This window comes from Nipponia nippon, unplaced genomic scaffold (genome assembly GCF_047370975.1).
Source record: "Nipponia nippon isolate SJK-2023a ecotype South Korea unplaced genomic scaffold, ASM4737097v1 scaffold_1, whole genome shotgun sequence".
NCBI lineage: Eukaryota > Metazoa > Chordata > Aves > Pelecaniformes > Threskiornithidae > Nipponia > Nipponia nippon.
Genome location: NW_028262290.1, coordinates 118,148,998 through 118,169,113, shown reverse-complemented (window position 1 = coordinate 118,169,113; position 20,116 = coordinate 118,148,998). Strand labels below are relative to the sequence as shown.

The 20,116-nt window shown below is 34.9% G+C and overlaps 1 protein-coding gene across 7 annotated transcripts in view; it reads right to left on the bottom strand.

Annotated features, from left to right (window-relative positions):
• ULK4 (unc-51 like kinase 4) overlaps positions 1–20,116 on the bottom strand; it is a 249,023-nt gene that overhangs the window by 130,052 nt on the left and 98,855 nt on the right. For all 7 annotated transcript variants that reach the window (XR_015705322.1, XM_087757950.1, XM_087759450.1 and 4 more), the window contains exon 31: positions 14,384–14,476. Coding sequence is in view for 6 of the 7 variants with exons in the window: in XM_087757950.1 (XP_087614076.1) it covers positions 14,384–14,476 (93 nt within the window). In the remaining variant the exon portion in view is untranslated. The remainder of the gene's footprint in view (positions 1–14,383; positions 14,477–20,116) is intronic.

The following is a 20,116-nucleotide window of genomic DNA, read 5'->3' as shown; positions in this document are numbered from 1 at the left end:
ACGTCCTATCCTGTTTGAAAAACATACAGAATCATAATCGTACATATAAGCAAATTATAATTCTAAATGTCGAGTACTTGCATTTTCTTCTCATTTAAATCTACACCCAAATAAACAACACTGGCTCAAAGTAACTGGTCATCCAATTTCATAAGACTTGCCATCAGTATAGTCTGAATTTTTAACTCTAGCAATTTTCAAAATGAGATAATGCCTCCAATTTTGCTTTCAAAAATATGCAAGATCTGTTTTTCTAAGACATCTTAAATTGCCTTCTTACAAAATACAAACCTACTGCAAGACACTGAACACAGAACAAAGGCTTTTTGTTACAGGTGTGATTCCTTAACAATTCCAGTCTCCTACTTTGAAGTAAGAGCCAGAACTTTCAGTTTAAAGTTTAAGCTTTCTTTTTAAGCTTCTGTCCCAGCACTTGCATGGAAAAGGAAGTATCATATACCAGGATGTGAATTTACACTGCCTTGCATTTGCTTCTCACAGGAATAATTCTTGTACACACTAATGAAGGCAGTCTTGAGGAAAGAGCACAAGACTAACTCCTTTCTTATTGGGCATCAAGAATATCTGTACTGGTTCCCTATACAGAATTCTTTATCTGATGAATATGCCATGGGATATTTCCGTTGTATGTGTTCAAGCTGGTATTATACTGAGTAGGGTATTATACCAAGTTAGAAAAAAAAATAAAAAATAGAATTAAATCAATAAAGCTTCTGATCTTGTGTCACTTGCAAAGCAATTTAATAATGTCGCTATTTTATTCCTCTAATTAAAATAGTCAAACAATTAGTCTTATTTAGCTTTTTTTTTTTTTAAACTTAGCTTTTTTAGTAAATTCTTTGCTCAAATGCAAAACCATAAATTCTACTTGTCCAGATTGCTGTTTTCCTCCTTTATAGGTAGGATTTGCCTGTAGGTAGGCTATACCTAAAGTGGCAGCTGGTCCCTAAATAAAGGAAAGAGGGCAAAATTCTTCTGTAAAGCTACAAAGCAGTGAATTTTCCAAAACACTGAGATTTGTGCTCTTAAGTCACTTAATTTTCAAAAATCAGTATATTATAGTAAGATTTTTAAAAAAAGATCACAGATTGCTACACTTGGAGTAAACACTACTAATTAGTCTTTCACTTCTCATCACACAGAATAAATACCTTTTCTAGAAGGACAGCAATGCAACAACTAAGACATACCTTACAATAAAAACCAGGAGCTAATATACAAACAGAATTTGATATTGACCCCTGACAAATGACTTAAGAATTCATGCTCTTTACACCATGATGCACTACAGCCTGCTGTTGTTCATGTCTTTATTTTTGGTCTGAATCATTCACAAAAAAACCCAAACCCACAAGCGTGCAAATATTTGTATTATCAAACTGAAAAGCTGCAATAACGGCTAGAGAACAAACACAAAATGGCCAGCACACCCAGGACCTCATGTCACTTTAGCAGCATAGAAAGACAGAAAGTTGGTGGAGATGGTCAACTGGAAACTCCTCAATCTCACTCTCAAACAACAAGTAAACTCAAGGATATGAGTTTCTAAGTTGGAATAGCCTCTCAGGACTATTGGTACCTTGAATAAATTAGAGAAGAGTTCACATAAGTTTACTCTTTTTGGGTGAATCCCAAATAATAAAGACCCAGCACTGAACTGGAAAGTTTCAAAGTCATCTTGTTGCCACACTTTCATACCATTCTCTTCAGTAGCTGTTCAAAGGCAAAGACAATGATCTTACCATTGATTTTAAGAAATATTATACCAAGGCACAATTTACAATGGTACCTACCATAAAATAAATCAGTGAGAAGATCTATCAACCTTATCTTTAGGGGTCCAATTATTTTAAAGTCAATTTTCTTGAAAAGAGTTATTCTTCAGTTCCAGTTCCTAAGCCTTCTCAGCTACTGTAGTTTACATTTCAAATGACCCAGGGGGCAAGGAGGAAGAGAGGACTTTTGGCCTTTCTGCAGGCAGAAAATTATGTTGGATTCAGAACGATTAGATTTTTATTTAATGCTTTACTTTTTGTAGTAGACAGAAAAGGAAGATAAGCACAACAATGAAGATCTGTATGTAAAAGAGATATGCATCACCATTATTTGATGATTATATTTTAAAGATCTTTCACAAGTGTATAATTAATATTGAATATGGGAAACATAACAAGGAAAGGCTGACTGCTATTCATAAACACAAAGGAACAAGATTTGAGAATTAAAATAAACATACAACTCCACTGTAAGAAAAATATCTGAAGTAGAATATTTCTTCTTTCAAATATCTTGAGTATTTGCTACAACTGTCAAAGTATGTGAAATTCAAGGAAAATATTTTTCAATAAGTATTATATGAAGATTTGTATTAAACATACTGATCCATAGCAGTTTTGTTTTTATCATGCATTAGCAGATGAATTGTTAATAACTTCCAATAATTATGTGGTGACATGAAAGGTGCTTACTTTCAGTCCCAGCGTAAGCTCAAAAACTGTCTGTTGCACACATTTATTGGAAGGGTGTCAATGCAATCCCAGTCATTTTGCCAGCAGTCTCAGCAAGCTTACTGAAGGAGAACAGTTTGTATTTTCACTTCCTGTTCAGTTTCCAGCTTCAAAATTCATATTTTTATAGGAATATTTGTCTTTCGATATGTCTAAACCACAACATATTGTGTTTCACCAATTTCCCATTATTTCCTACAATTTTACCCTTGCCTATTCACAAGTAGTATAGAATACCTAACCAACAATCCTAAAATAAAATGTCCCCCTTTTTTTATTTAAAATCATAACACAAAATGATTCCCAGTCAGTGAAGCAGACATTGCAAGAGGACATAACAATTATATTAAATTTATTAAAAATTTAGAAGTGCATATGTTATCAGCCCCAAACACTACAGATCTACAGCCTGGTATAAAACAAGAAAATACTATGACCAAAAGCCTGAGAGACACTAAGGGTTATGGTCATGAATAAAAATGTTTGAAGCTCTCTGACAAAGTTGCAGCCTCTGCAACTCTGCTCTGCACATTCGGTGGCAACATAAAACTTCTGCCTTACTGGAATGATATCAATTTCCTGCTATTTAGGATAATCTTTGTTTCACTTTAAAAAAAAAAAAAAATTACATGAAGTTTGGCTCCTTAAAAGCATCTGATTTAAAAAACTGTATTTCTTTCCCTTGAGTACTAAGTCCTGAGGGATATTTTGCTTGAAAAATTTATATTAATATTTCCATTATGAGTTATCTTTATGGTCTCCTGACACCTATGAGTCGATGCTTCCTCCTAGCTTTGAAAAAGAATTGATTTAGTCTAAAACATTAAAAATACATACTCAAGCCTTTTTCAATAGTCTCCTATTTTCTTCCTTGCTGAGATTATAAAATACCTTCATTCACTCTGATATCAAGGATTTGAGATTTAAGCCCATAGTGTTCCAGTTCACATTGCCGATGACACTCAAGAAAGTCCATTCAGAGAAGTAATTTGTCCTATCTGCAAAGTGCTAGGATCTATATGTAAAGTAATATGCCAGGCTATTCCTAGCTGACCAGTACCATCAGAATAAAAAAAAGCAGCGTTCCTCCTGAGATTAAATATTTAGGGCTTTTTTTTTTTATATATATATAGAGCCTAGCTTTCTATATATAATAAATTTAGTTCCTTCCATTGTGGGCCACAAAAATAGTCCAATATTGCCAGTGATAATACCTACACACCACAGTTTATTTCAGTTTGTTCAGTGACATGTTTCAATATGGATACAAGTTGATAATTTTTCTATTCCACTTATCTGTAAGAAACCAAAACAGGAAAACTATGCATTGATTTACATATTATACAAACTTGCAGAAAATGCCAGAAACTGATTTACAAAGCCATAAACTGACACTAACTGTAGTTTTAATTAATTCAGTTTTTCATGATCATTTTACAGATTTTTTTTTTTCCTCTCACTGTGCATAAGAATCAAAACTCTATTCTGAGCTGTACATGACTGTTACTAGAAATTAGAATTTACTAGAGAACAAAAGCTCCACTTACGGACAATTTTCAAAATTTAAGGTGAATCTATACCACAATTTGCAAATACACTCAAAATTATACCCTTCAAACTGTCTTAACACATTTTTATATTAGTTTTATTTCACTCTGAAAGAAAATATTTTCAGGAAAACTGGACTGTACTAATGTGTCCAGTCTTAGACTAAATAACTGGATGATTGTCCTTTCTGCTAAATACTGACTCAGGAGACTCATTTCCAAGTCCCTGACCAATTTGATTCAAGGTGATCTAGTAAGTACTCCAGTTAAAAGGCTCAATGGAGCCAAAGCATGTCAACCATCTGTTCCAAATCTGGGTATTTCACTAAAGTATATCTATGTTTTAGTTTGACAAAATAACATACCTCAATGAAATTTTGTTAAGAGTTTGTGTTAATGAAGAACAATCAGGACTTAACAGTGATATAATAATCAATAAGAGTTCTGTGGAAAAGAAATGCAAACCTTCCTTTAAAAATACACATCTCACAATCAGGGTCTTGGAATGTCTACAAAAATAACCAAATTTCTTCATAAACTTTCAATATCGGATTAATTAAACCACAATGAATTTCAAGTGTGGTCAAGTGATCATGGTAATTTCCGATAAACGTGCTCATCTCCTGAAGTATCAGATATGATACAATTGAAAACCCTTTAATTACAATCATAATATCTTACTCTGAAAGCTGATTTTTAAGAAGTAGTATGCCTCAAGAAATTGTTCACTAATTGTCACAAATGGAACTGATGAAAGTCTAGTAAATCCTACTTCCTTTAAGGATCCTAAACCATTTTTTATTAGCAGAGCTTTTTTGATGTTTTTGCTGTTAAAGCTTGAAGACTCATATTTTCTGAAGTTTTTGCCAGCTTGTGATTGCATGTTTTAGACTGTTATTGTAACCAAAGAAAAAATAATAAAAACAATCCCATTCTTCCTCAAGTTTTAAAGACTTGTTTGAAGGCAAGGAAGCAAAACAACGTTACTCCTTTCTCCAGTTCTGCTACTTTTTAACACTATATAAAAACTTTAATGCAATTTTTATCTAATAAGCTAATTTTCAGATTTTCATTTAACATAAAATACATCTTGATGTTTCACAAAATTATAATATTGTCTAGAATAAATCAATAGACAAGTTGTTTCAACCATATCTCAGATACTTTTCCAAAGCCTTTTTTTTTAGTTTAAGCATTTGTGTATTTATATCTTTAAAGTCAAGCCTGACTGAGATTTCAGCCCTAAGTAGATACAATTCCTTAAATGTAAAAATCATCGTTTGCTAAATAATTTTAACTGATTTGATATATGAAAAAGCTTCAGACAATTCTGAAAAAACTTTTAGTCATATGCTCTTAGTCATATGATTTAGTTTTAGGTAGTCCTACACGGAGCAGGGAGTTGGACTTCATGATCCTTATGGGTCCCTTCCAACTTGATTCGAAAAACACAACAGTATGTCAAGCAACTTTTTCTTGCTTGTGGCCTTCTATACCTAAGCACTCTCATGCCTGAGAGTGTTCATGCAGAACTATTTGCACAAATAAGGATTGCAATTAGTCTTTCACATCAATCATGATCTTCGGTTATTATTCTTATCTCTAAGAAATTATAAACGCCATCTGTTAAAAGAAAGAATAAGGGTGAGAAAGTACCTCATTCACCAACAAAATCAACGCTCTACCAGTAACCTTGGAACATTGCCAAGATGGCAAAGCATTCACTTTACACCTCAGCCTTCCAACACTTTGTTAGTCAGACCATGTTAATGAAAGCTGCTGAACCCATATGGTTTTTTGAAAGGTGATCTGAAAGGTGTAAACATAAACACACCCATCTGCTAAATTACTGACCTATGTTTTCAATGCACTAAATAAGGAAGGTAAAGTAGACCTTACACCTTCAACCTAACTCATTTGAGACTCCTCTCTTTTTACATTTCCTGCAGATCATGACACAGCAAGAAGCAAGGAAGCAGCATAAAGGACATTATGTGGATTTGGGGCCTGTTCTAAAATGCAGTCTACAGTATTGTAAATCCTTCTACATATTCACCACTCCCCCCCCAAAAAAAAAATTCTTACTGAATTTAAAATAAAAAAAACCCTTTGGATTAATAGAGAGATAGCTGACGGGACAAATGGAAGGGAGTGGGTGAGATAAAAGCAGAGGTCCCAGTTAACACACCAAAGATCACTTCTTCAGGCAGTCAACAAACATTGATTTCAAGTGTTCTCAATTCCTACAAAATTTCATTCTACTACATGACAGAAGGGCTGTCACAATCTCTGAAGAATGGAGGAAGTTTGAAAGAGAGATACAGCAGAAGGCTAGCAAGCCTTCCACAAAGTAAGACCATTTCTTCACAGAAGCACCTGTAATGAAGCATCTCTTAGATATTTTAAAAATAATTGAGGAATATCTAAAGGAGAAAAAAGCCATTAAAGTGAACATCCATTCAACAATGGGATTAAAATCTGAATTGAAAATGAAGATCAACGTTTCAGATTTTAATTTGCGCAGAGACTGCAGTTCTTTCATGTGTGATTACCTCTAACTGTTCTTTCTATGCAGAGTCTCTAGGGAAGAGAGTGGTAGATATTTTGGAACTTGCTAAAAACCCAAACCCATTTTCTGTTATTGAAAGAAAAGGGACACAAGGGCAAATCCATCCTGAGCTGAAAAAAATCTAGGTAAAAATGAAGCTTTTAAAAATTATTTTTAATAAATATTAACTGCATAGCTACAAAACAACCTTATCTATATTCATTTAATAAAACCGTAAGCAGGTAGAACACCACCACTCATTGTTACGATAACAAGGTTATCTTTCTGTCCTCTGAATATTTCCTCCATTTAAAAACAAAACAAAACAACAAACAGAAAAAAAAACAAATCACAAAAACAAACCCACAAAAAGTATCTAAAATATATGATTTATCTATTAAAAAAAAACATGAGCAAGGAAATGCTGAGAAAACATTTGGGAATAATAGCATTTCTGAGTTGGATCTGCATGAGAATTTAGGTGTCCTCATGGTCTTAGAATTACCAGTCATAAAAAGTAAAAGTGCCTGTCTTTATATATGTGGAGAATATGGGCCTGAAATCAGATTTGCAATATTCAGAACACTGAGCAGGGATCTGGCTGATCTAGCCAATATGAAGGCTTAAAAAACCTATCTTCCAGGTTCAGTAATCAATACCCATTTAGGATTCAGAGTCTCATGCATTACTTCGCTTCACCTCTTTTCTGTTTAAAAAGGGTAGTTCTGGAGTTTTGTTGTGTTTTGTTTTAATGGTTACCAAATGTCTTCCTTAGAAGCATAAGAAAGACCCAGGTTCCAAACCCCTTCTTCAGTCCCAGTCTTCTCTCTTCTCTCTCCCCCTCTTCAGGGAAATTTAACTAGTCAGTAGGCTATGTTCACTCTGCAGAGGGTTACACTCCAACCCTATCTTTGTGAAGCTGTGCTACTGAAGAGAAAAAGAATCAGAGGTTTATCAGACCACAGAAGGAGAAAATGACTTTGTCACCTATTTTTTTTTAATTCATCATCTGGCAAAGTGAGATCAAAGAACGTACCTTGTTTAAAACTCCCTGCTTTCATAGGAGAGATTTAAAAGACAGAAAATGTGATGTTATCGAATACTAACTTTTGAGAAAAGTCAGATGGGGGGGTGAAAATCTGTGTATTACAGACATTCTAAGCTGAACAAATGAGTAGTAGCTATTCTGAAGAACAGAACTGGTGGGCACACACAGATCAAGAACCAAGACTTTCATTTTAAAGGGATGAAATGTCAAATCCATGACAGATCTTTGAAGAAGTCAGTCAGCCCACGGACAAAGGAGAGCTAGTTGATACAGTATTCTTGAGCTTTCAAAATGTATTTTATAAGGACCCCTACTAAAGGCTTTTAAAAAATAGGCAGGACTGTTCAGATTGCAAAAGGTACAGCTAAAGGAGACAACATGACAGAAATTTATGAAGTAGCGTGTGCTTCTTTTTCACTGTAAGAACTTGATGGCATCAAACTAAGTGGCAAGTGCCAGAGTAAACAAAGATATCAGAAAGAAACCCCTAAAGATGATAAATCTTCATATGCAGGTGATTATGCTACGGAATAAGTATTAATGCTGAAAGTTATTTGTCAAATATCTTTCTGAACCCACATAAATGAAATGAAAATTACTCATCAATAGCTACTGTCTACAGAACACCGTGTCTTCTTATACGGCTTCTGAAAAAACAACTCAGAGGGTGCTGAGAAAGCCTGCAGAAAGCATTGCCACTCACTTGCTTTCTTCCTATAGTCTTCTCTGGGCACCTACAGCTGAACACAAGACAATGGATTGGATGGTGGTTTAGGTTTGTTTCGTGATGAACAGCGGATTTGTGGCAGAACTGAATTCACTCAAGTCTGCAACTCCAACTGTAGCACCCTAACCAGCTGACCCTTCCTCATTACCTGCTTATTTTTTATTTGCTATTTATATTCACAATGGCAAAAACATACTATTGAAAGTAAAAATAAGCAAGAATGAATGGTATTTTCTCCTTCTGCTTAGTACTTTACATTAAAAGAGTAAATATGTGATCCTTACACTATGATATTTTTCAATAATTGACTTAACAGTAACATCAAATAGTAGCCTCGCATTTTTAAAACTTAAGACATTCAGCAATTGATCAGCAACACAAAAGGGGAAACAAAATCACAGGTATAAGGTTAATAGCTAATTTCTTTACTAAAGGGGTACTTTTATAAAATGTAACACTAAAGAGTTGTGTTTTACATTAAAAACGGTGATTAGTATTACAGTCAGTACATGACTAGACTATGAGAACTCACTTGCAATAATGAACTCTGACCACTGCCTTTGATATGAATTACAATGATGTGCTACTTGACAACAGTGTTATTAGCTGACACACAACATTTCAAGAGTCTGTTTCTGGCTAAGTCTTCCTGCCTGGTGTTATTCAATAGAGCAGCATATATGCAAATATTATACCAAATAATAGGAACAGCAAAGATCATACAAATTCTTTACTGTTTTATATTAGCATTATTTTTCTAACAAGAAAAAAAGAGGGGTTTTACAACTCAATTTTCATAGATGTGAAAATAGTGTAATCAGAATCAGGCTCAAAATCTACATAAATATTCCCCAGAGTTCTAATAACACTGTATCATCCTCTGACAATGTCTCTCAATCCATCTGCATTGTGATTTTATCACTAATGTACACTCTAACATGTAATTCTACTGTTCAGTTCAGTTGGACTAGGCCCTGTAGGCTTACCTGTTATCAGAACTACTCCATATTATTTTATTCATATTCATTATAGAAAACAAGAAAACACATAAAAACAGAGAAGTCATTTAGAAGCAAATAGATCTACTTTTTAAAGTGAGCACTTCAACGTTAAACTAGAAAATTAAAATGACTACTGAGAAGAACAAAGTGTTTTTAAAGCAATTAATATAAGCCCTCATTAATCAATTCACCAGGAAAGGAAAGCACTGAAGTATAATGTGCCCTCTAGTATAATGGCAAAGAAACTACCACAGGTTCAAAGATAAATCTATACACAATGCTAACAAGTGCTTGTGAACCGAATCACAACTCTACCAACACAAACCAATGAAAAGCGCCACATTGAACTACAAAGAGTTTGGGCTGGTTTTTTTTTTTTTTTTTACTGTTTGTTCTTTGAAATCAAGGGCATGGATATTAGACAGACCACTTCAGAATATACTGAAATGTAAACAATGTACATCTAATGTAGAACATCATGATGTATGATAACAGGATCAATCCATTAATAACACCGACTCTAAAATGTGCCTTAATGGTCTTTAATAGATAATACATGGGTACGAATAGTAACGTAGATGAAATTTCAAAACTGGACCGTTCTTGGATGCTTCCAAAGACACTGTGATAAAGGGTTACTTTAATTAGTCAAGACAATCTGCTGTGGTGTACAAGGTCTATCCATCTATCATCTTCACAGGTACTACATCTGTGGCGTTTAGAAGCAGCAGATTTTTTGTTGCTTTTTAGCAATCTTCCTATTCTGTTTTCTGCCGCCTTTTCCCCTTTTCTAGAGCAGTGCCTAATGTCTGTCTGGGAATTTACAGTAAGGACAGGAGGTGGGGAAGGTTTCTTAATGTGCTCCCGTCCTTCAGTCCACCATAAATCTAAGAAGGGTCACACCAATAGTTTTTAGATTATTTTTTCTCCCTCAGGAAATGACCTTAATAACAGAATACTGGAACATGTCACACTCATGATTATTATCTGACACTCCTCTCCGCTTTATTTCCTTTACTGTCTCCCTTCTTTGCAACCAAAAATGTCTATTTTAGCAACCCATAAAAATCAGACTCCATAGTTTCAAGTGTTCAGCTTTCAGATATATTAATGTCATCAAATGCTATAAGTTTCTGCCTAAAGGTAAGTCAAGTAGCCACATGAAAGAGCACACAGCAAAATATATAGCTACATTTCATACCCTTATCTATAAGACCAAGAGCCAAGTTAAGAATCATGATCCAGTATAAGTTTCCTGGAGCAGGCACAGTATAAAATACCTTACAATAGTCAAAACATTTAAGAAGAGCTAATCAATATACCATATTAATAGAAACTAAGAAATTCACATCAACTCCTCCTTATTATTAGAAAAATCCAGCAATCTGATCATTACAGACCACAACAAAACAGTGTACAAGACTCAAAGCAGGAACCAAAAATCCCTCAACCCTTAACAAATAGATTATGTCTGACTTTCTATCTGTACACATAACCTATACATTAGGTTGATAAACACACAAAGGACAAGGTATCTTACGATACTGCTCTTTTTGAATACAGACTTTGCATAGTTAAATCAGATCTCGCCCTGCTGCAGACATTTGCTCCCACTGTGAGAAGTTAAGTTCCTCCAACAACTCCTCACACAAGTACAATCCACCAAGACTTAATTAACAAAGGGAAAAAACCTCTAATGCAAATTTCCAGTAGTCCAATCATTAACTGAAGCTACATGTTTCCTTAATACTTGTGATTTCTTTTAAAAATCATCCCTCTCAAAATAGCTAAAGATGAACTCTGCTATTAATTCTCACACTGGTTTTAATGTCCACATTTTTTCTTATCATAAAACATCAAAAATTATTGAAGAAAACACGGCAAAAAGTATTTAGGAGAGCCACAACAGAATACTTAAAGCCAGACTATTAGCTTTGAGCAAAGTAGGCTCAAAATAGGCAACTGATGGACAAATTCTGTTCAAAGCTCATCCTTCCAGTATCTGCTATTTTTTTAGTAAATGGACTCTAAGTGAGGTTGTATCAGACAGCAATTGTTGCATGATGGGAAACCAGGTATATAAGGGAAACACCTGACTCATTTATGCTCTAACCCATCAAGGTGAAAACAAACAAGAAAACACTCATCATCCTCTAAAACTGGATTTTCTTCCTGTGGATACTCATATGATCAGATGTCCAAATACTTAATGTGCTCCTAGAAACACATTAAAGTTTTTTTCACAGCTACCATCTTACACATGCTGCAACTTATGTTTGCGAGAGATCCAATTCTGCGGCACATTAATGGGATATCACTAGAATTCTGCGCTGCTGAATTGAAAAGCAATAGAGTGGAAGAGCTCCCATAACACAGAATGTTAAAAACTATCCCAACAGTGAAGCAATAGCAAAGATTACAAGGTATTTTTTTGTATTCTTACAAAATATTTATTATTAAAGGCATTGAAACTATGGATTGTACATTACCAGTATTTCATTGCAAGCTTGTAAGACATTAAAAAGATCATAATATTTTAATATCTGTGCCTCTGCCATACAGAACAAACTACCTGTAATAGAAAACAGAAGTGTCAAAAAAAATGGCAAAAAGAAGATCGAATGTTTTTCCTCTGATATCACAAGTTAGCTGATTTACAGTACAAGCTATGAAAAGAAATGAAACAAAAGATTGGAGTGCATCTGCCTCCTTTCAAGTGCTAAAATAAGAACTGCTCAAATGCTGACACCTCTATCGGGACGCACACAGGAAAAGACTGAGGGGATGGGAAGAAGAAGAAAGATAAGTGTGAGATACAAGAAGAATGGTGGGATTAAAGAAAAGAGAGCAAGAAAGAATGCATTAGGTGAACATGTCTGAGAACAAGCTATCACATGGAACAAGCTAAATAAAACACAGGAGCACTCATCCTCCTCCCAATTCACTCTTTTTTATTTCAAAATAAGGTTAATAATAATAGCTATTTTTGAAAGACATGGAAGCAATAAGGTAAATACTAATTTAACATTTTGTCATTTTACTATCTTTTTGCTACCACCATTTTTATTCATTTAAAGTAAGTCACAGGAGAGAGCCTCCATCCTTGAAAGCCAGGGATTGTGGACAAAACGCAAGCTTGGAGAAGACATAGACACTCAAAGAAAAGTGACTCACGTCACTGTCATCAGTACTAAAATATAGTAGAGTTTTTCCACAAAGAGCAAATTTAATCCCAAAGGATTTGTGTCTAATGCTACTTATTTACTTCCCATCACAATGATCACAGATATTTTTCATGTGCCTAATGAAAGGGGCAAAAGAGAGCATATGCCTTGAATAATTCTGAGCTCCATGTGTACTGATTAATCAGCCATCAGAGCAAAACAGAATCACTTGTGATCTAATGTTCACTATAGCATGTGCCTGGTTCCCATTTTGTTCACTAGCAGTTTGTGCAAATATGAATATATTATTCACCTCTGTCACGCTTTTGATGCAATGGCTACTTCCAGCTAAAATTATTGGGAAGGCAAAGAATCAGGAAGAAGACAAACCAAGAGAATTGCATAAACTCCACTCCTTCAGAAATCTAGCAAAAGAAATTATTTAGTGGAAGTAAAAGAAGAGGGCCGGTAAGACACGTGAGAAACAGAACAATTAAAGATGTGTTAGTATCTGGAATCTAGTAGCCCATCCTGAAATAACAGTACCATATACACTGATATTTAAATTTGTTAATAGTTCATTGGGTATCCACAGCTGCTCTGTAATAATACTAAGGAAAGAATTTGTTTGCTGTAAGAAGACCATGAAGATAAGCGTGCATCTGCAATCTACCTACATTGAACATAAGGGCAAATACACATGATTACTCAAATAAAAAGAATTCATTAGGCAGAGGAAAAGTGCTGCTATAATATCCAGCATTCTAGTTACAGAAATATTTTTTTAAAACTCAAAGTATTAGAATATCTGTAGGTTAATTCTAAAAATAGAAAGCTGTACTATTTGTTTGTATAATACATAAAATCCTGCAGTAGCATAAACAACTTCTATACAATAAAAATACAATTAAGTACATTTACTGTATTCAAACCATTTAAAAGCACTGTTCACAGTAGCATCATAAAAGATTAAAAGAGGAAAAGAGGATGTTTTCATCTTTTGTAATAAAAACAGTGGGAAAACAGTTAAATTTCCTTCCTTATGTTTTTTTTAATCTTGTGCTCACTTCAATCAATCAAAGCAAGACAGTATGGTACGCAGAGACTTCTTAACCATAACACTATCAGACATGACAAACACACAATGGTGAGTGCAAGAACAACCTGATTTTCTGGGCAGATTCCTCTGAGAAGAGGAATATCTGCATGCAGACACACATACGTGAGAGAGATGCTTCCTTATTACTATCAACAAATGCAATTTAAGTTCTATGCCACCTTCCCTGCTCCCATCACAGTCTAAGCTTTGGAACCAGAAGAAAGAGAGATTACGATACTTTTAAATATACTGAGTGTACCTATACCAAACATTAAAATCTGTATTTAGGAACTTAAAAGGGTAGCTCTATAGGCAGAAAAACTGAACAGCTTTAAAGTGAATTGACTGGTCTAAACCTTTTACAAACACACCACCTTTGTCCTAGTACAAATATGCTTAGCTGAACAATAGTCTTGATAATGTTTTGGTATTAATTTTTTAAAGTTTTTAATGATAATTTTAACGTTAAAATTCTTATGATTTTGTCTCTAGTGTTTCATTGGCTAAATCCATATTAAAATAATCAGGACCATATAAAATTGGCACAAAAACCATAAGGTTGTGTTCTATAACAAATACTCTCCAAGGATTTTCTAAATCTCCTGCATGCTAGTCGAAGTAGTATGACAGTGAGATCTAAGTTTTTGTTAATTCCTAATGGAAAACAAATTAATTGAAACAGAAAGAACCCAAAACAACAAAGAATGTGTAGTTGTATCACCTCACAGAAGCAGGGCTGTGTTCAGTCAGGGCCACCAACAGTTTCAGAGCATACATTGGTACTGGGTCCGGAGCCATCAGAATGTGCTCATACCTGAAAGGGAAGGGGGAAAAGGGGTAGCAACAGCAAAATAAAATAGTCGAGAGATGCATGTTAAAAAGTTGATAGTAAAAATACATCGTTTCCCACTTCCAAACTTTATAACCACCACAATGGAAATACAATGCTGTTAGGAACTGTACAAAGCAATAAACAAGATTTACGTAGAAACAGTATTTTAAAACCAGCATCAGATTAACTTTAAAAGCAGCATTAATAAAAGAATACACTATTTTGTAGAGAGAGATACACAATTATAAAAAATGTAATAAAACATATTTATAAAACATATGCATGTTTTTATAAATATAAATTATATTAAAATATATTTATGAAAATGCATTTTGTCTATATGCATACGATTTATTTATTGATCTATATTACATTTTTTTATATATTAAAAAAATCTAATCTTTAAGAGGCAAGTAGAAACTGAGCCTCAAAATATTAGGCAGAAGATTTATTGGGTGCTCAGGAAGACCACCAATCAACTTATATACAATTAAGCTCCATATTTTGTTTACATAGTGATTATTCTCAAAATGAAATATTTTCCTTACAGAACAGTCACATTGAGCTTTATGTTTTATTTCAAATTTCAAAAGATATTGCTTTAACTACAGCATACTTCCATTCTCCAAGTAATATGGAACAGAACAATACAAAAATACTTCAAAACAATGTTTATGGAGACCTATGGCAATGAAGATAAAACTACAAGAAAAACATCTATGAAACATTTCCAAATATCACCTCATGGAAATCTTGGTAAGGGAAAACAGGCTGCTGAAAACCAAAACTGACCTTGCTGTTGCTGCTAACATTCCAGTAAAGCCCACCCAAACAAGGCTATTTTTATTTTGTTTAAATCAAAATGTGTCTGGAGGGCAACCGGATACAATGATGGAGGAAAGATGTAAGCATAAAAAACCCACAGACTCAGCCATGTCAAAACATTGTCTTTGATTACAAATAGTGCTACTCTAAACATGTGGGAGTAATAGAATTGGAAGCATAAATCTCTTCATTTGTAAAAGAAAAAAACATGAAGAATTAATCAAGTACAAATGAAAGGATGATTTGTAGGAAAATGTGGTAGGTTACCACATTTTGTGGAATCTAGCAAATCACCAAGAATTTTACTTCGCATCTTGAGATCCCTAGTGCTGCCTGAACTGAGAAATCTGGATCACTTCCCATCACCTGGGTGCTGGCACGTACCCTACTGTGCACTAGCTCTTCAGTGGAATGCAGACCCCCTTTCCCCAGGCACCGCACCTCAGCACTCTGATTTACACAGGAAGGAAATCTGGAAGGAGGTGTGGTGCTTTCCCGCCAATTCTCTGATCTGGACAACTCTAAGACGAGGAGGGTGAAGCACACCAGCTGTGCATTCTTGATGTAGCCTGCGGGAGCTCCTTCACAGGGGCTAACATTCCCACACAAGCGCACAGCCTATGGGCAATGTGTCATGGCTACTACGTATTAGCTTGAATGTGCTGCCGTAGAGTTGCAAACCACACTGGAGAATCTACACAATTAATCAACTAGAAGTCAGTGTTGGCTTCATGTCTTCAGTGATTAAAATCTCTTCTTTACAAATAACAGATTCCAGTTCCTGAAAGAAATGTATTTCTCGTTGGTGATTAAAAAGTCTCTTTCTTCATTAAAGAAAATAATACTATAATTCATTAGTAGACACTGAACCTGGAAGCCCTACATGAGAACAATACATATTCCTACCAAACATAATGGAACAATTTGCATTTTTTTGCAGAATCCATGACTAAATCTTTCGAGGCAAGCAAAGATGCTATCAGGTAACTTAGGTGCCAGAAGTCATCTCCTCACTGCATCGGACATGGATGTATGTCTCCAAAATGGTAATTCCTAATAGTGATGATGAATGAATCAGCCATGCTAGCTTAAAAATCTGACACTTCGCAATATACTTCTTTTATTATAGACACATCAATACCTTCTCTAAATGAGGTCCACTTTAAACAATTTTAAGCCTTCTATGTATTACATTTGAGAGAGACTATTACTATTCTGCACACTTAGCATCCTAATTCCTCAGATTTCAATTTAAAAAAACAGTCTCACTTTATTTCCTTTTACTTGAAACTCTATTCCCCCCATCCCTCCCAAAGATAACATTAGTAAAGGATATTTCCAAGGGAAGGTGCAGTGATCCATCAAACCAAATACCATGTGAGAAAATGCAGATTACTAAAATTAATGTCTTAGCAATTAATATAAACACACTGCCTGAATAAAGGCCTTTAGGATTTATGAATACATGAATCTTCTGTGAAGGGAAAATATTCCGTGCTTGAGATACTTTGTTAAATGAATGAGTTAATCCAATGATTTTCCTGCCACTTCAAAACACAGACCAATTTAGTAACAACAGTTTTAGAAGCATTTTATAAGCGTTCTGTAAACTCCAGGTAGTACACTGCAAGGATTTATTTTGTCAATCTTTCCTATAAGCAACAGTGACAAGAGGACCTAGAGGTTTGGGGATATGGATTCTCTTAAGCTCTTAAAAAAGACTAAACATTTTATTGACAAATTCTCTCAAGTATCCTGGACTTCGTACTTGCAAAACTGGCTTGGCAGTCTACTAAGAACAAGCTACATAATCTTTCAAATGAAATAAAACTTTGTTTACACATTCCTCTCCTTTTACTGGTTCTGGCTCAAATTTCAAATTATGATATATAAATCTGGAATATTAAGAATTAAAAAGAGATGATGTTTCAATTTCTGATTAAAAAAAATCTGGATATGTCACAGAAAGCATTTGCCTTGTATTCATTTTCTATAACTGAAAGTTTCATTTTGTTTATGAAATGCTCAGGAAAATAGCCTTTCAGTGAACTGAAATTAAATGACATAATTTCATTCAATTCGATCAAAATCCTGTGAGGAAGTTAACTTTCTGATCTACAAATGTGAAATATTTAACAGAATTACCGTTTTATTGATGATGCAGAAGATGAGAAAAAAGTGGCAACCACTGCATTCCTCCATTTATCTCAAAATGAAGACGATTTACATTTCATGCATAGTGACCAAAATTCTATTTTTGGGGTCAGTTTTACATTTAAACAAATTAACATGTGGAAGATATTTGTAGGAATGAAATATATATGCAAATGAGTCCCATTATAACCTTCCTTAAAAAGAACATCACATGTTAAACCCAGATGTGTCTCTCTCTTCCATAATCAACAGCTCTCAGTTCTTAAAATGCAGAATTAAAAGGGGTGGAAATACCCGCTTCCCCACACAGATTGCCCATGAGCAACCAGCCATTGCACCCCTCCTCTCCTCTTTAGACTGTCCACCAGCTGAGTCACACTCTGTCCTATCCTTTGTCCAGCAACAGAAAGACTAAACATCAGCAAACACCTCTTCAGCCTCCAAATACAGGCTATTTACCTCTTCGCTTTCTATCTCAGAGTTTTCAAGTCACTCTTACTTCTTGGGATAGGGCTTTATGTTATCTTCACAAGTAGGTTACATTGAATCTTAGACCTCCCTTCTCTCTAGATTTAGGCCAGATCCCTTTGCATTCAGTATAAAGCTTCTTTTGGGAAGTGTAGAGAGTGTATGAGGAATCATTCCTACCTCCCATCAATATCTTCCTACCCATACCTAGAACATTGCTTAATAAAACTTACCTTTTGTGTCTTTTTTCACATCCAAAGCAGTTGCTTTGGTCTTTTCTTAGTTTCTTTTTGAGTTTTCTCCAAATTGAGTTTTGAGGCTTTCAAGTCAAAACTCAGTTTGAGTTTTCTTTTCTGCACAAAATCCTCAAACCTTCCTCCACTTTTTGTTTCCTCTGTGCCTTCTTGCACTGATCACCTGCTCCCCACAGGTGAAAATATTTACTGGGGGTTGGCTCAAACCACAGGTTCAAGTAATGTATTAAATATGCAGACACCAGTTAACTCTTTCTGAATCACTGGAAGATTTACATACTGCTTTACTGTGCTCCTAAACTAGAGTAAAATTTGTTTATACCAAGTTCCAATATATTCCAAATATCATGAACTTCAATAATTATTTTCTTGAGATAATCTCACAGTGCTTTGCAAATACAAGCATCATTATCCCTAGTGGTGAGGTAAAGGAACTGATTCAGGAAATACTTAAAGCCTGGAACCAAGATTATGAGCTACTGCAAGACCCTTTTTTACACATCTACAATGCAATGCATGCAAAGATAGCACAGCAGAAGCCCCCAAAGTAGGATCATGTTTAGTTTCAGACCAAAAAGCTCTGCCACTCAATTGAGCTAATTAGCTTGGAGACAGTAGTATACTCATTGTTTTCCTTCTAGTTTGGAACTAGCATGACACTTCCTCCCTCCCCCAGTTCAATGAGAAACATTTTATAAGATGGGCTTATCTACAAACGGCAAGATTCAGAGCCAGGACAAGAACTTGGTCTCGTTTGACTCTAGGTCTCTTCCTCTATCTGAAAAAAAGCATCTGACAGCTTTTAATAATGCATATACTCTATTTTTAAAATAATATTTTCAGTTTCCATTTTAATTCATAATAATAAATTGTATATTTCCCAGTGAAAAAAAATAGCATGAAGAAAGGTGTGAAAATAAGCTTCTCTATAGAGCTCTAAGATTTCCTTCCCATTCTGTCTCACAGAGAAAAGATTACACATCTTGCATGGACAGAACTTTGGCCCTCAAATTGTAAGGACATTAGCCAATTAGGAAGAGAAAGTCTCATTTTTGGGGAAGGCACTGTTTCTGATCATAATCCAGCATCCATTCCTCCACCCTTCTACCACTTACTTAATGTAGGGGTGGGGAACAATTTCCTCACTTAGGGCAGCTAAATATTTACAATTATTAACTTTTGAGGACCACACATTGAAATACACTGTAACATTATTAGAATAATGTAAAAGATAAATGATGACTCATCTTTTTACTGTACTCATCCTGTGTTCACGCTTCCCTTCCCTCTACTCACAGGTGTTATTAGCTTACAGTATGCATGTGCGTAACACAGAGCTGTCTTTATGCTTGCCTGCAAGTCATTTTGAAATGACAGGCCTCATTTGACCATTCATCATATAAATGAAATTCCAGGCCACATCTGGCCCACAGGCTGTAGTTTCATCTACTAGGCTGTAGGGTTTTTCTGCTACTTGGGCCAGCAGGAAAGGACAGCAATTTAGAGGCAATAACCCCTGGGTGGATCATGGAGGACTAACCCATCCTGTACTATTTCTTTTTGAAAAGAGTTATATGCCATTCCATATGATTTCAGAACATCTTACGTGAGTGCACAATATCCAAAACAGACAAAAAGATGTTGCTCTTAGAATGTTCTGACTTTCAAAGAGGAGTATTTAAATCACAGCCCAAAAGCTAGGGGAAACTTGTTTCGCTCCAAGAGCAGCCAGAGGCACAGTATCAGAAACGAGCATCACACAGAAGTTTTTGTGTTGTATATGACAATGTACTAAATAAACCTAGGAGAGAGATGTTGGGCAGAGAACTCTGGCAGCAGTTAATTGCTATTCCTCTTTTCGTTTTGCCATTTAAACATAAAAAGGGTAGTTAAAACAAATACACTGTCAAAATGGTTTGAG